The sequence below is a fragment of the Bidens hawaiensis genome, unplaced genomic scaffold, assembly GCF_021521415.1.
Source record: "Bidens hawaiensis isolate Kalapana, Puna unplaced genomic scaffold, B.hawaiensis_p1.1 tig00024980_1, whole genome shotgun sequence".
NCBI lineage: Eukaryota > Viridiplantae > Streptophyta > Magnoliopsida > Asterales > Asteraceae > Bidens > Bidens hawaiensis.
Window position 1 is genome coordinate 280,635 of NW_027493962.1, and position 15,164 is coordinate 295,798.

At 36.3% G+C, this 15,164-nt stretch overlaps 3 protein-coding genes across 3 annotated transcripts; 1 reads left to right on the forward strand and 2 right to left on the reverse strand.

Annotated features, from left to right (window-relative positions):
- Nucleotides 1-2,088: 2,088 nt before the first annotated feature.
- LOC143570415 (uncharacterized) lies at nucleotides 2,089-2,568 on the reverse strand. Its single transcript, XM_077056074.1, has one exon. It carries the CDS (start codon nucleotides 2,566-2,568, stop codon nucleotides 2,089-2,091), a length of 480 nt encoding a protein of 159 aa, XP_076912189.1.
- Nucleotides 2,569-3,201: 633 nt separating this feature from the next.
- Nucleotides 3,202-4,705, forward strand: LOC143570406 (short-chain dehydrogenase RED1-like). The gene is made up of 3 exons (XM_077056060.1): nucleotides 3,202-3,534; nucleotides 4,073-4,232; nucleotides 4,314-4,705. Exons 1-3 carry the CDS (start codon nucleotides 3,324-3,326, stop codon nucleotides 4,651-4,653), a joined length of 711 nt encoding a protein of 236 aa, XP_076912175.1. The 5' UTR covers nucleotides 3,202-3,323; the 3' UTR covers nucleotides 4,654-4,705.
- Nucleotides 4,706-4,834: 129 nt separating this feature from the next.
- LOC143570412 (uncharacterized) lies at nucleotides 4,835-8,383 on the reverse strand. Its single transcript, XM_077056071.1, has 5 exons — nucleotides 8,184-8,383; nucleotides 6,212-7,379; nucleotides 5,938-6,135; nucleotides 5,693-5,844; nucleotides 4,835-5,596 (listed from the first exon to the last, which is right to left on the reverse strand). Exons 2-5 carry the CDS (start codon nucleotides 7,368-7,370, stop codon nucleotides 5,141-5,143), a joined length of 1,965 nt encoding a protein of 654 aa, XP_076912186.1. The 5' UTR covers nucleotides 7,371-7,379; nucleotides 8,184-8,383; the 3' UTR covers nucleotides 4,835-5,140.
- Between the last annotated feature and the right edge of the window lie 6,781 nt (nucleotides 8,384-15,164).

The window sequence follows — 15,164 nt, forward strand, 5'->3', positions numbered from 1 at the left end:
ATTGTTTGAACCTCCAAGATCGAATTGGTTGTTTAAACATAATTGATCACTATGTTCAAAACTACCAAAAACTCATGGAGAATCTACACAAGTGGAACTCAACGCTCCTGACTTGCGAGGAGGTTACAGACCTACCCGCATCACACCCAAAGATCAAGCAGAAAAGTCGGGAATTTCTGCACGTGACATTAGGTCTTCCGCGGGAAGAATCCCCATGGAAAACCTTAAAACTAAAACCTTTTCAAAACCCCTTGTTTAAGTCCAAAAGTTCACCTCACTTATTAACAATTCATGAGAAGAACATTGGACTGGGGGGACTTGAAGAGGTAGGTCCCAGCAGAGCCCAGTTGGACCCGCAAGACTCACCTTGAAAAAGGACGTCTGCGCAGTTGAACCCGCAAGACTCCTTAACGGACGTCTGCGCGGTTGAACCCGCAAGACTTAAACTTAAAAGGGACGTCTGCGCAGAGACCAACTGGATCCGCAGGACCCACCATGCTCAGAGACGTGACGTCCTTACGCGCAGTACGCAAGCTGTTCCCGTAGGAAAAGCCTCCCAATGGTGAAGTACTCTGCCTGTTCCCGCAGCTGCGGATACAAGCCATCAGGGAAGGCTACCTGCGCAGCAAAGCTACACGCACAAGGCACTTAGCTCTCATAATAATTCAGTAATGTCACCTGAAGAAGGAATGATCAAAGCCGGGAATACTCCCGCCCAAATGAGCCAGTCCGTACGATACGGGAAGATCTTTTGTACTGTACCTGACGAGGTATGGACAAAAGATCTGACCAAAGATACGACAGCTCACTGACAACAGTATGACGAGCAGCACGCTCTTGTACTGTATGTCACTATTAGCCGCTGCCTACTCACCAACCTGTCGGAGGACGTGCATAGCCTGCAGTTGGTGGAACAGGAATAGTACACAGCCGCCCTGGTCACTATCAGCCGCTGCCTACCCACCAACTACCAGCATGGCATGTGCGTAGCCCACAGTTGGCAGAACAGGAACACTATTCAGCCGGCTGTACCTTCTTGGAAACCTACATTCGGCTACAAATACTCCAACACCTTGGAATGGTATATCATCTCATCTGATCTTATATCTTATACCTGATATCTGCTCTAGTCATTCTCTTAATATACACTTATATTCAAGAGCAATCTAGTCTGATTCTCACGCCGGAGGGTGGTCACAAGGAGGTACCCCCCCCCTCTCAGTGACGAGCTCACGGTGTCTGTTTTGCAGGTTATCAGAAGAACCATCTTTGCCGGATCTAACCCCTCGTGGGAAACATCTATTTAACCCCCAGATTACCCGTAATCTGCCCGGGGTCGATTAGTGTTTCTTCACTGGTGAAAGCCGGTACCTGATCCTTTAATTGGTAAAAACATACCATTACCTACCAAAATATGACGACATACAGGAGTAGAATCAGGGATAACGATTTTACCTTGGTCTTTAGTGACGTGAGACTCGGCCCCTGTATCCATAACATATGAGTTCCAAGCCGTATTAGGAGAATTAACCTGCATATTAGCCATTGCAGCACTCAAATCAGTTGGGCATAGGGGGTTATACATGGGCTGGTTGAATCCGGGTGGTGCAAACGGAGCCGGAGAGTAACCGGTGGCGGGAGGGAAGCCGGTGAACTGAACCTGAGGAGCCGAGGGTGGGTCGGGTAAGGACATGGTGGAGGTGTCCACCAAGCCCAATTAGGAAAAGAAGACGGTTGTCCCTGATAGGCGGTCCATGGGGGCTGTTGCTGAGATCTGCCCCTGCCTCTGCCCCGGCGATTGGAAGCCCCACCTCTAACTCTGCTGCCACGACGATTATTGGTGGAGTAGGAAGCTTCAGGTTGCTGGTTGTGGTTGGATGAAGAGCCGGCTGAAGGCGGCACTGCAGTAGCAACCAAAACTCTATTCTGGGAGCCCTTCTGAGCTTCAATCCGGATGACTTCGTCATTAAGCATAGTGATAGCCTGGTCCCAATCAACACCCTGCTGATTAATTAGAGAAGCAGTGGTGTTATATTCAGGTGGAAGCCCGCGAACAAGCTGAAGAACAAGCCGTGATTCAGAGATGGGCTAATCAACATCAGCCAATTGGCTGGCTAAATCGGACAGCCGTTGACAGTAGTCGTCAACCGAGGAGCATGCTGTCAGTGTGAGATTACAAAACTTCGTCTCAAGCGCCGCAGCGCGAGCCTTTTTGTTGCTTAAGAAGATCTTCTCGAGCTTTGTCCAAGCCGCTCTAGCCACAGTTGTATCTATAAGACGTTTCATAAGATCGTCCGAAATGGTGCTGTAGATCCATTGAAGAACTAATGCATCGAGTTCTTTCCATTGGGCGTATTCGGGAGATGTGGCGGCTGGAGGGGCTGAGTCATCGATATGGTTTGATACCTTATACGCAACAGTATGAAGGCGAAACAATTTTACCCATGCCGAATAAGTAACCTTCGTTCCGTCCAAAGTCCGGATCTTGGATTGAATGTTCGACACGGAGTAGGCAGGATGAAGAGGATCGGGTTTGTTCGATGATTCAGCCACGGTTTCTTTCGTCATGGTGACGGGGTCGGACGTATCCGGTGAGTATTAGGGTGGGATCGAGAAAAAAAAATAAAAAGAAGAAGAAGAGAAAAGGTTATCAGATTATGGCTCTGGTACCATGAAAGTGATTATGGTTGTAAAGTATCGATCTTATTATTGATAAACAATGACCCTATATATAGGGAAGAATACAACCAAGAAATAAGGAAAGGATACACACAATGAATACAATGATTATCTCTAAATAACTAACTATAATCTATTCCTAATTTACATAATAATTGGCTGGCTAAGAACAGTGACAAATTAGACTATTCTAGATGGCTAGAATAAGAGCTAAACAAGTATGACACTACCTAGACACTGCTGACGGATCATACGGGCCGTATAACCCACACGGATATGAAGAAATAGTCATACGAGATGTATTACTGGGGCGGGCCGTTACTGTACTTACTGATGCTCTTAGGAATCCTCGTACACAATCCTATATTAATTAACATAATCCTAGTACATATCAACTGGACCACACGACACTCCTGTCTTTAACTAACTGTGGTCCCCTATACGGCAGAACTTCCTAACTCACACATCAGAAACATAACTACCAATGTCATTTACATTTGTACACCACCGTTTCCAATATAACCTTTTCACAAACATGTGGTGCTTGTTACCGGCTGCTCCTCTGGCGGCATCGGAAACGCCCTCGCCCGCACTTTTGCCGCCAGAAACTGTTTGGTTGTTGCAAGGCGCGCTCAGTTTCGTCCATGGCTGATTTGGACAATGATCATGACGTGTACTTTCTTCAAGAGCTTGATGTGTTATCGGATCAGAGCGTTCGAGAGGTTGTCTTGAATGTGATGGATAAGTTCGGTCGCATTGATGTTCTTGTTAATAATGCTGGAGTTCAGTGTATCGGTCCTCTTGCTGAAATCCCTCTTTCGTCGATTGAGCATACGTTTAACACGAATGTTTACGGTATTGTTTCTAGTTACAGTTTATGAGGTTGATTTGGTTTGTATGATTTTGTTGGTATTGAATTATTGATAACATAAAAGAAATGTATTTTAAAACTATAGTTATGATCTTGAGATAATAATTATGTTATTTAGGGAAAATCACACTTTGAGGTGAGGTTATTAACAAAATAAACTTAGTTTTCAAGTTCTAATTTATAATAATTTCCACTAGTCACATGAAACACATGTCACCAATCATTGACAGATTAGACCCTCGATTCAAATCTTATGTTGCGCCTTACGCTGATCTGTTGCGCCAGGATGAATATGTTGCTTCAACGTGATAGAATATGTTGTGACGGATTGAAATTCGTTGTGCCAAAAGACAATTTCCGCGCCTATGATTGATTTATAAATTTTAAAAAGTCAAGATTATTTTGTTAATTTTCTCGGCCAAGATGAATATTTTTGTGAATTTCCCTATTATTAATTTGATAGGTGTTACTTGTTGAGCACTAACTAGATTACATTATCACTTTTATATGAACTGCATTTAGGTTCCATGAGGTTAATTCAAGCAGTTGTTCCTCACATGGTATCAAGAAATAAGGGAAAGATTGTGAACATTGGAAGTGTGACTGCTATGGCACCTGGACCATGGTCAGGTGTCTACACCGCATCTAAAACCGCTTTACACGCCCTAACTGACTCATTAAGGTTTGTTACCTGACCTGCTTTGATAGACCCGGTTAACCTTTGGCGATATAAAAAATATTAATCAACTTCTGAAATGCACAGGTTGGAACTGGAGCCGTTTGGTATCGATGTGATTAACATTGTACCCGGATCTGTGAAATCAAACATTGGAAATGCAGCTGTAGCCAGCTACAACAAGATGCCAGAATGGAAAATATACAAGAAATATGAAAACACGATCAAAGAACGAGCCTATTATTCACAAGGTCCGAAGGCAATTCCAGCGGAAGAGTTTGCAAACAAGGTTGTGGCTGCAGTCATGAAAGACGACCCCCCAGCTTGGTTCTCTTTGGGGCAGTACTCCACTATAATGGCTATTATGTACCACATGCCTATATTTATTAAGGATTTCATTAACAGAAAGGCCTTGATGAAATGTTAACTTCTGTATCTGTAACTTGTTCAACCGTTGTTGGAAATAATAATTATCATGATTTCGATCCATTTAGTCGGGCAACCGAACTGAGTTGGAAGGTTTAACTAAAAAGAAACAGGTAAAAGACATACAATCACAGAAAAGATTACTACACAAGCAGATCCTGAAACAGCGTAAACAGGTCTAAAGTCTTATCGATTAAGATCCATATAAAAAGAAACAATCTACCACAATCAAAATGTGCGCATACGAAAACATAAACGATAATGTGAACTTAATCCGCTCAAAAGAAAAATCCCAATATAGGGAGTGGATCCAGGTCCAAACTCAGTTTTGGCTTAAAAAAGAAAAACTTATGTTCGTCTACAAACGATCAAGCTCTTCGGGGCCCGCCTTTGCTCAAACCGTTCCTAAATGCATCATCACCTGCAGACATGCAAACAAGTGATTATATCATACCACTACCATTATCTTACATTCACCTAAGCAAGCCCTAGTGATTCCCAGGTTTCCCTTGAGCCTTCAGTTTTGCTGCCACTTGTTCATCAGAAAGCGGTAGGTAGTAGATACGAGGAGTGGCCCTTGTTTTCTTAAAAAGATCATCCAATGTAACAATTGGTGGATCGATCTTCTCCAGTGGTGGTGCTGCACGGTTTCTTGCTGCTGGTGGGTTAGACAGTGGTGGTGGAGGTGGAAGGGTAGGTGGAGGAGGAAGCTGTTGCTTCAGTCTGGGAGAGGGCTGTGGTAGTTGGATGGTGGCGGTAGGTGTCGGTATAGTGGTGGCAGGTGGCGGTAGGGTCGTGGCTGGAGATGGTGGAGGCGGGTCAACCCGATTCTTAACTTCTTGCGGGTCCACAAAATCAGCCATTAGAAGACGCCCACCGTTCACTGGCCATTGGAGGTTGCATACAGCATTTCGGGTCTCTATAGCTTCTTCCACTGATGCATACTGCAGTTAAAAACAGCCAAATTACAGTTTTCCATTTTCAAAATTGTAAATATATATTAGTGCATCATTTCATTTTTCAATGGTTCTTTCACTTACTGTAATATAACAATGAGTTTTGATCTGATCCATCCAGAAGCTAACAACTGTACCCGTTTTACCAAGAAACTCTTGCACAGCCTTTAAAGTGAATGGGCGCAGAAAATTATCAATTCTAAGAGAAGTAGTTGGAGTCTTTGAAGAAGGCGGGACTGAAGATGCATAAAAAAAAGTTTAGAGATCAAAGTTTATAATTAGAAAAATATTACCAAATTGCAAAAAATTAATGACAGATGATAACTTACCGACTCGTTCCTTGGGCGAATCTAGACTTTTTGTAGACTCGGATCTTGAAAAGGCGTGCTTGGCTGGGTTCTGAAATGCATCTTTTGGTGTAGTAGAAGCAGAGTGATTAGTGGTTAGTTTGGGTGATGTAAGGTTTTCAGAGTTCCACCTACGCTGCCTTTTTATTGTTTCATTGTTCTCAACTGTTTTTTCCTGGTCTGTTATTACAACATTATAAAGTTAAACTATAAATAAGGTTCACAATCAAGTTAAAACAGATGATATCAAACTTACCAAGAGGCTTTCTTTTAGTGGATGTCACATTAAGACGAGTTTTATCATCAACCGTGACAAAATCCTTGTCAGCAGGGGCATCTTCAACCATAACATCAACAGAAATATCTTCCTTCACTTCAATTTTCTCACTTTTATTTCCCACTTCTTCAGAACTAAACTTTGAATCAATTTGCTTGCTTTCTAAAGCATCATCTTCCATTGAATCATCACCAGAACTTCTATCCAAATTTAACTTTTCAGAAGAACCCACATCCCCACTATCATTTTTCTTAATAATATCAACATTTTCAGCATCGTTAACCTTTTCCTTGAGTGGATCATTCTCAAACTTGGCATCTAACCCTAAATTGACATCAGTAGCGATTACATTATCTTTTTCATTAGAAAAATCTTTACTTTCAACTTTGTTGACATCTTTCTCTTCAGCGGCTTCAACTGATTCAGATTTGCTATCATCTAGGATCATGTTGGTAGGCTTATCATCTATTTCTAATTTAACATTATCAGCAATTACATTATCCTTTAGTTCATTCTTTTCAGTAATTGAGACAGTATCAATAGAAATAGAATCAGATTGTGTTTTGCTGACCTCATCTACCTGTTTGCCACCGATGAGATCTGATGAATCAGGCTCGGCACTTTCTTGTTCAGAAGACCTTGGCAGCTGGTTCAAATCACCAGTAGACACTTCAGTTACCATAACAGTGGTTTCAACTGTAACCTCTTTAACCACCTGAACAGCTTCCACTTGAGTAGAACCAATACCACTTTCACCTTCTGTAACCGTTTTTTCAGTTAATGACTGCATACCATCATCTGTATGAACTGTATCCTCTACAGTATTATTTTTCTCTAAAGTCTCAGTTTTGCCCTCGGTGTCATCAGTGACATCTGTAGTCTTCTCTGTGTCATCATATTGAACCTCAGGTTGGGCCTCGTTGTTCAAGTCATCTTCAAGATTTTTATTAACTTCATCCATTTCAGCCCGTACAGCTTCATCCAACCGTTTAACAAGTTCTTCTTTCAACCCCTTTGTCATTAACTTCCGTTTCTTAAGTTCCTCTTTCAGCTCGGTAACTTTCCATTGGTCAAGGGGTCGGTTTTCAAGGACAACATACGGTGAAGATGCTTTTTTGCTATCTGATTTTTCTCCCATTTTTCAAACCTAGATCATGGTGAAAGATCAAACACAAACATTAACCATATTGCAAAACTTAATCGTATATCCAACATTTGTAAAGCAAAAGAAACCATATTCAGAAGATGCAACTTCATATACCCCCCCCCCCCTGTAAACTTGCAAAGTTAGATATTTCCCCAAATCATAGTTAAAAAACATTGCACATTATGCATTAAACAGTTGTGCTTTAAGGAAATATGTAATTTTGCAAGTTTATAGAAGAGTATATGTAATTCACCCAATTCAGAAACAGAAAAAACGTGTCGTCCTTGTTATAACCTCACAGTTAAACCACATTACAAAACAATTTACATAGGTATATTGAACAAGATTAAAAGCACCCTATAAAAAAACACCAATTTAAAAAAAAACTATTGACTTTAACACAAATCTACAACATGACAAAAGCGAAAAAGAAACTAAATCCCTAATTTAACTGTCTTGCTTTCAGTTTATGCCTGCTCTAATTGCATCAGTACATTCCTAATACAAAATGCCTGCTCAAATTCAATTTAATAAAACTCTGTTATGGACAAATGATTAGGAAAATTAACATAATATCATCATAAAGGCATACAGCTACTTTAAACACAGCAACAGTTATAAAGCCCCCAATACACAAAGAGGTTAAAAGACCTAAACTTTTACATATAACCCCAATAAAACAAAAAACTAAGTGAATAAATATTATTAATTCCATGCTAATTAAAACAACAAAAACATTTCAAAATCAAAGCTTGCTGGTTAATTAACAATTAAACTAAACATCAAGTAAAGTAGAGTACTCACTGACAATGTTGGTTGATAAGACGAATCCTTGGAAGAATAGAATTTAGATTATATAAATTAGTAAGCTTGAAATTGAAACCCTAGCATACAAAAACAACCATCAACAAATTATTATTATAATTATTATGGATTAGGGCACCAATCGCGATTAACAAAAAGAAAAACTGTTTTGAAAAAGAAAAGGTTGAAAACTATTTGAAAGGAAAACAGGATATATGATTTGGAATTGAGAAATAAAAATAAAAATAAAAATAAAAATAAAATGGTTTGAGCAACAGAAGAACTGTAATGATGTGCTCGTCGTTCTGCCGATAGATAAAGAACGGTGAGTAATAGGGTAAATTAGGGTTTGTTTCTTTTTCCCCTTTTTTTAATGGAAAACGTGATAGATAGGCGGAAGAGGTGTAACAAAAAAAAATAATAGAAAATAAATAATCTCATGTTTACGTATTGACGGATAATCATCTCACTTTTAAAAATCTCTACCAACGGTATAATATTTCGACTATTTTTCTTTTAATGCATTTCGTTAAAAAACACGTTTTTTTTCGAATTTCAAATCGATGCTTAGGGCTTTTGATCAGAAGAAAAAAATACGAGTCGACTGATGTAAAGTTTATCTCGAAACGATGATTCAAACGACGGAACAGTGTTTCAATTTGGGAGATTGAATTACCAATTAACAAAAATCAAGTCATTTGAATCATCCTTTCGAGATAAGTTTTACATCAGTCGACTCGTATATTTCTTCCGATCAAAAACTCTAAAACATCGGTTTGAAATTCGAAAAAAAAACTTAACAACGCTAGAAAAGTTGGACCGTTGGAAGATATTTTCAAAAGTGAGATTTGTAACATTCGTCAATTTTCGGACCCGAAAACCCGACTCGTTTAAAATTTTCAATGTGATTCAGTTAATTATACATATACTCATATGTTACATATTTCATACGTAATAGTTTTTTTCCTAAAGTTATTTAATAATATTAATCATTACTAATATGTATAACACTCATGATTTTTTTCTTTATTCAAATATCACATAAATAACATTATTGATGCATAACCAAAGTACATTATTTTAATCTAGTTATGTCACATTTATTTTTGTCACATTTATTTTTGTCACATTTATTTTTACCTAAAGTTATTTATTTTTAAAAGATGAAAAATATTTTCTTACACCATTCAAATATTGATCAAACTTCTTCCCCCAAATCGCTCTCCTAATCAACTTTATCATTAAAACATTTTAAAGAATAACCTCCTTATTTTAGTATAAATAAGAACTCACCCCCACCATTTTCATTCTTGCACCACTATTTGACACGTTCAAGAGATTATTTTTTTCCATTTCAAATGTAGGGTTTTAATTATTCAAGTTTTCTTTATCTTATTTATATTTATTTTAAATTCTTGTTCATACTAGTTAAACAAATGGTCATATGACCATAACATAATCATGTCTAGGAATCCACATAATCCATACACCATGGTGTATAGGGTGGATGAGACAAAGAACACAAGGAGATGATCGATTACACGAAAGTCACACTTGAAATGTTCTTACATCTTTATTTTTTTGTTTTGAATCATTAGTTTTTTGTTCAAAGGACCCAAGGACTTTTGATGATATATGCTAATAAGTGTTATATAATCATATCCAAAAAAAGTCCATAATTTTATTTCATCAAAATCATTTTCGAAATCGTTAGAATATTGCTTTTAGCAATATTTCAGTTTTGACATTATATATAGCCGTCAAAGAAAGAGGCATATCTTGTTTATAACAAACTGAAAAAGTGCAACACCAAATTATATGATATACTTCATTGAAATACGATTCTAAAAACTATTTTTACGCATTTTAATTCATTCCTATGAATTCTCAATAAATATTTTAAAAACAGTGCGCAGATTCATACCCTCTGATTTACATGACTGTTTTGGCCCATTTAGGTTACAAATTTTCAAAACTTTTCTAAATGAAAATTGTTCAAACATTCTAATTTAGTAGACTGAAAAGTCTTGATTTATAATAAAATTGTTTGATATTTTAAATACCTTAATCAAAAAAGAATAGTTTGCTGTCCAAAAATTGATTTTGTATTTCATCTTCCTTTTTGATCTTTTCCTTGTTTTTATCTTAATATTTATACATTAGATCTAGTATTCTTTAAACTTTCCAATCCCATTAGTTAGTCTTTAATTATTATATTTTGTTTATTTATAGTTCGTGAGGTTCGATCGTTCATTTTCTTTAACGTGTTTTCGGTTGTCATTTCAAGTTTGGTTTTAATCTCAAATGTGATTTTACATGTCTCCTTTTTTTATCTTTTAAATTTTGGGGGTGGCATGTATACCCTATTTAAATTACTCATTTTTATTAGGGCTGACATATCGTGTATACCCGTACACGATAAGACACGAACACGAAATGGGTATACTTGTACATGACACGAAAACTTATCGTGTACCTGTAACCCAAACACGAACACGAACCTGTTAATACCCGGTATACACGATAGTACACGATAATAGCTGTTTAGAAACACATATTTGACAATCTTTTAGCGAAACAAAAGTCAATGAAAGTTCATAAAAGTCTTAAAATAAAACATAAATCCATGCTCCTTAACAAATTTAAGACAAAAACATATAGAATTCTAATCAAAACATATATTAAAAACAATATCAAGTTCCAAACTTCCAAGTTTCAATTGGTCTTTCTTCTCAAATCTTCAATTCCAAACAATCAAACCTACACACAAAATAAGTATAGTCAATTAGTCATATTAATCATGGACAATTGGACATATTCATATAGTTTTATCAAATAACATTATTAGAAAGTTTTAGAGTGAGGTACCTTATGATTGTTCATTGTTTTTAGCGAAAAACACTACTTGAAGCATTTGGAGTTGGTACCTTAGGATTGTTCACCGAGTTTGAAACATTTGATTTACAACTAATGTCAAGCGACATTATATCTTCAGTGAGCTCTTCCACACTAACTTTGTTAGAACCTACAAAGTACAAACAAACAAATACATTATAAAATTAATATAATATCATGTATAAAACTTATAAAAATCAAGCAAAGATGGACATTACAAAATAAGTGTAGTTGAATCAACAAACATACCGTTGTTTTGGCTTTCTTATCCTTCGCCTTTCCCACCTTCTTTTGTGGGTGACTCATAATTACATAAATGTGAGCAATCAGCCCTATAATAGTATAATTCACATCAATACTTAATAGTTTTGTACAAAACAAAATAAACCCCACCCAAAATTCTTTTGATTAAATCCACTCTATCATTTGCTCAACAAATCCTATATTATTAAACTCAGCAACCCACGAAGTCACCAACTCGTTCACCTCAGTACCAAAATCCCCAAATCAATTTTATATTTTTGGGTGAGAGGGAAGACCGGCTACGGGCCGGCGTGAGAGGGAAGGCCGGCGACGGATTTTTGGGTGACAAAAGGATGGATGTTGAGAGAATGAGTGAATGACGGCTGTAAGAACTAAAAATGAATTAGGGTTAGGGATAAATGGATAATGGAATATAATTTGACTATATATATTATATATATTTATTTAATTTTAAAAATAACCAGGTATTAACAGGTACTTAACAGGTAAACATGTATTATACCTGTTTAGACACGAAAATTAACAGGTAATTTCGTGTCTACCTATTTAGTACACGAAACATGTTAAGGTCTTACCTGTTACCTGTTTAAGTCGTGTAGGTACGTGTCGTGTATTCGTGTCTCGTGTATAAATTGTCAGCCCTAATTTTTATTTACTTATATATTCATAACACAATTTAATATATGTTTATGTGTGATTATTGCATGCTCTATGATAATGCTCTATGTGCTTAGTTGTTTATTTTATGTTTGGTGGTTAGTATCTCATCCTCATCTATCCTCATCTAGTATGATAATACATTTACCCAAGTACATTGATTTTGTATCAATAGGAACGGGTCCACATCTATTTAGTTGTTTACATTTTCAAAAGAATTGTAATTCTCTCATTAACATATGAATTGTGGGTTTTATCTATATGTATCTCAACTAAAACTTATGTATTCTCACCAACATTCGTGTTGACAAACTCTATTTTCATACATGTTACAGGTACAAGTAGTTGATATTATTCAAGTTGGAAAACAATAGTTTGACCTTAGGATATTATTCAACATACAAGAATATGATGTAATTGTTATAATTATTGAATTTGTGTACGTGTTTAATGTTAATGAAATTAAATATTCATTGTCGCTTTAATTAGTGTCTTTTGAGCTATTGTCCAATCAATACGTCACGCCCCGGCATGTTCCGCCGTCTTTGGTCGGGGTGTGACAAGATTATTATCGGGGATACACAAAACGCGAGGTTACTTATCTCCAAAACTTGCCTACTTTTTTTTTTAAATGCCAAACTTTTGTAAACATACCCATTCAAAGCTCAAGCTCGAGTTCTCTAATAACAACTTACACGTCTTAAAAGACTCACACGCGTCTTCAAAGCTCCTACTCTATGTATTTAATATATTTATTAGGGGTCTAGCTGATGAGGACTTGTGCAAATCAAGACCCGTATATCCAGAACCAAACTCCACTCCCAAGCACAAGCTTTGCAATGTATAACATCATCAAAAGAATAAGTTTGTAATGTATAACATCATCAAAAGAATAATGGCGTGATTCGAGCTAGGTACCACACACGCATTGGTGGTGGTGCACCACACATTACCATAATCAATACTTTACACCAATAATATATTATGATACTATGACAGACAAACTGACCAAATTTACACATGACACAACGATTCAAACCAGGAACAAGCATAAATATTCTTCCCAAAACAAAAGGTTGTGTTATATCTCTCAAAACTCACATCTATCGTGTTGAAATTCAGTCGCACGTCGATATTTTTCTCACTATGAGAAACTCAATGAATTTGTACAGGCCCGGCCCATACGGAGGGCAAAGAGGGCTACAGCCCCATGCCCAATAGTTTTTAAGGTCCACAAAAAATTTCAGCGTTCATACACACACACACAAATCCTTATGTTTCAATATATTGACCTAATTCAACTGGTAAAATCAACCCTCTTCGTCTAAATGTCTCATGGAGGTTCAAATCTTGCATCTACCATTTATTTTTTGTTTTTATTTGTTTAAAGTAACTCTAGATCTCATTAGGTTTTAGGTCAAATGTTCAATATAAACTAAAAATGATAAAGAGCCATTGCCTTTTTCATTTTCATTAATAGGGTCTATGACATGAGTTTAATTCTTATTAGAACTCGTGTTAATAGTTATATTATCTTCTTTTATATAAATTAAAAGAAAAATACTTTTTGATTTAAAACCAAAAAAAGGTAGGATAATTTCAACCGTTTAAGTGTTTAAATTAAACTATTTTGATACTATACTTTTGTTTTGTTTATTGCTATCATAACTATCATTATATTATTTACTTTTATATAGGAGTTAATGAGTATATATTTTAGAGGCTCATTTTCTACTAGCCCCGGGTCCTCAAATTATCGAAGACGGCCTTGAATTTGCATACTCATTCCAAGTGTTTCAACTAAGCTTTACGTCTCTTTATATTGAAACAATGAGACGCTAGTCAGTCAAATGTCCGTGAAAAAATTAAGAATGCCAAGTATTTTTTTACATATAATCTCTTGTTTGTTAGTATACATTTTAATGTGTATATTTTCAAGGTTTTCAATTAAAAGTGTACGTTGTAGTAAAGTGGAGCTTTAAGCTAATACTTCTTGACATTAATAGTTTTTTTTTTCATACGGTAGTAAAGATCAAACGTATTATTTATGAGTAAATAGAAAGGGTCAAATAAATATAACTTATAACACACACCAACCATTGGATTAGATGTCATTTTGGCAGGTAGTAAAAGCCCAATACATTTTGTAAAAAAAGCAAAGATCCAATCGAAGTATATCACAAACAATTCTTGTGCCGTTCCGCCGTTCGAAAAAAAAAGCATAGAAGATTCTCGTAAGAGATTCTCGTAAGTCACTTTTTTAACTTATTCAATTGCTAGTGGCAAGTGAGGAATGAGAAGGACGTATAGGTATTGTGGGCTAACAGTTGAGTACACTATACGCACAAATGTATATTTATGTTTATCAATGTTTTCATGACCAAACTGGACGTCTTACTGGCTCACTGGTGGACGATTCGATCGATCGGACTGGGATAAAATCCCAACAACATCATAGTTAATCTAAAAATGTTCAAACATTCCACAAATTCTACAAATTTAAAATACTATCTAATTAAGTAGTTTACCATTGCTATGTTGTTATGTGACTTGTATTTTATAAAAAAATAAAATAGAAGTATTGTTATAACTCTTAAAAAAAGAACATAAACACACTTTTTAAGAAAACTCCATTTTAAGTAATAAAAAGGATATTAACTTGATATAGGTAGAAAGGAAACACTGATGATCTAATATTGTTCTATTAAGAGCTGGTAAAGACTTTTACATGTATATTGAGAGGCCTCAAGTTCAAAATCTTGTGTAAGCTATACAACAATTTGCACCGCACAACCCCCAGAGTCGTTGCAATCAATAGCCTATTATGACGCGTTTCTATCACCGAATTGATAAAAAAAAAAATACCTGAGACTGGTTATTAATCATTACATAAGGAGGATAAATGAAAAGATCATTTGTCACTATGTATATTAGCCGATTGTACCCTTATAAATACTAAAGCCACAAGCCAATAACCATATAACATACAATATCATAAGAACCATTCTTGTGACCTAATGTATTCTTTTCACATATTTTCAGTGAAGTTAAAATACTAATATAAAGTCAATCAAGGTTTGTTTTTGAATTTTTGATGTCAAATGACTAACATCTGAAGTGCTTTAACTTTATATCACGGTCTCTAACACTCACAACTCGTTCGCG

What these genes read in the sequence shown, in the direction of transcription:
- LOC143570415 (XM_077056074.1), bottom strand. Translation starts at nt 2,568, where the DNA reads ATGACGAAAGAAACCGTGGCTGAATCATCGAACAAACCCGATCCTCTT.
- LOC143570406 (XM_077056060.1), top strand. Translation starts at nt 3,324, where the DNA reads ATGGCTGATTTGGACAATGATCATGACGTGTACTTTCTTCAAGAGCTT. An exon ending in GTTTAACACGAATGTTTACG is followed by an intron (nt 3,535 to 4,072) that starts GTATTGTTTCTA and finishes AACTGCATTTAG; the next exon opens with GTTCCATGAGGTTAATTCAA. An exon ending in GCCCTAACTGACTCATTAAG is followed by an intron (nt 4,233 to 4,313) that starts GTTTGTTACCTG and finishes TGAAATGCACAG; the next exon opens with GTTGGAACTGGAGCCGTTTG.
- LOC143570412 (XM_077056071.1), bottom strand. Translation starts at nt 7,370, where the DNA reads ATGGGAGAAAAATCAGATAGCAAAAAAGCATCTTCACCGTATGTTGTC. An exon ending in TTCGCCCAAGGAACGAGTCG is followed by an intron (nt 5,845 to 5,937) that starts GTAAGTTATCAT and finishes ATGCATCTTCAG; the next exon opens with TCCCGCCTTCTTCAAAGACT. An exon ending in AAACTCATTGTTATATTACA is followed by an intron (nt 5,597 to 5,692) that starts GTAAGTGAAAGA and finishes TTTTAACTGCAG; the next exon opens with TATGCATCAGTGGAAGAAGC.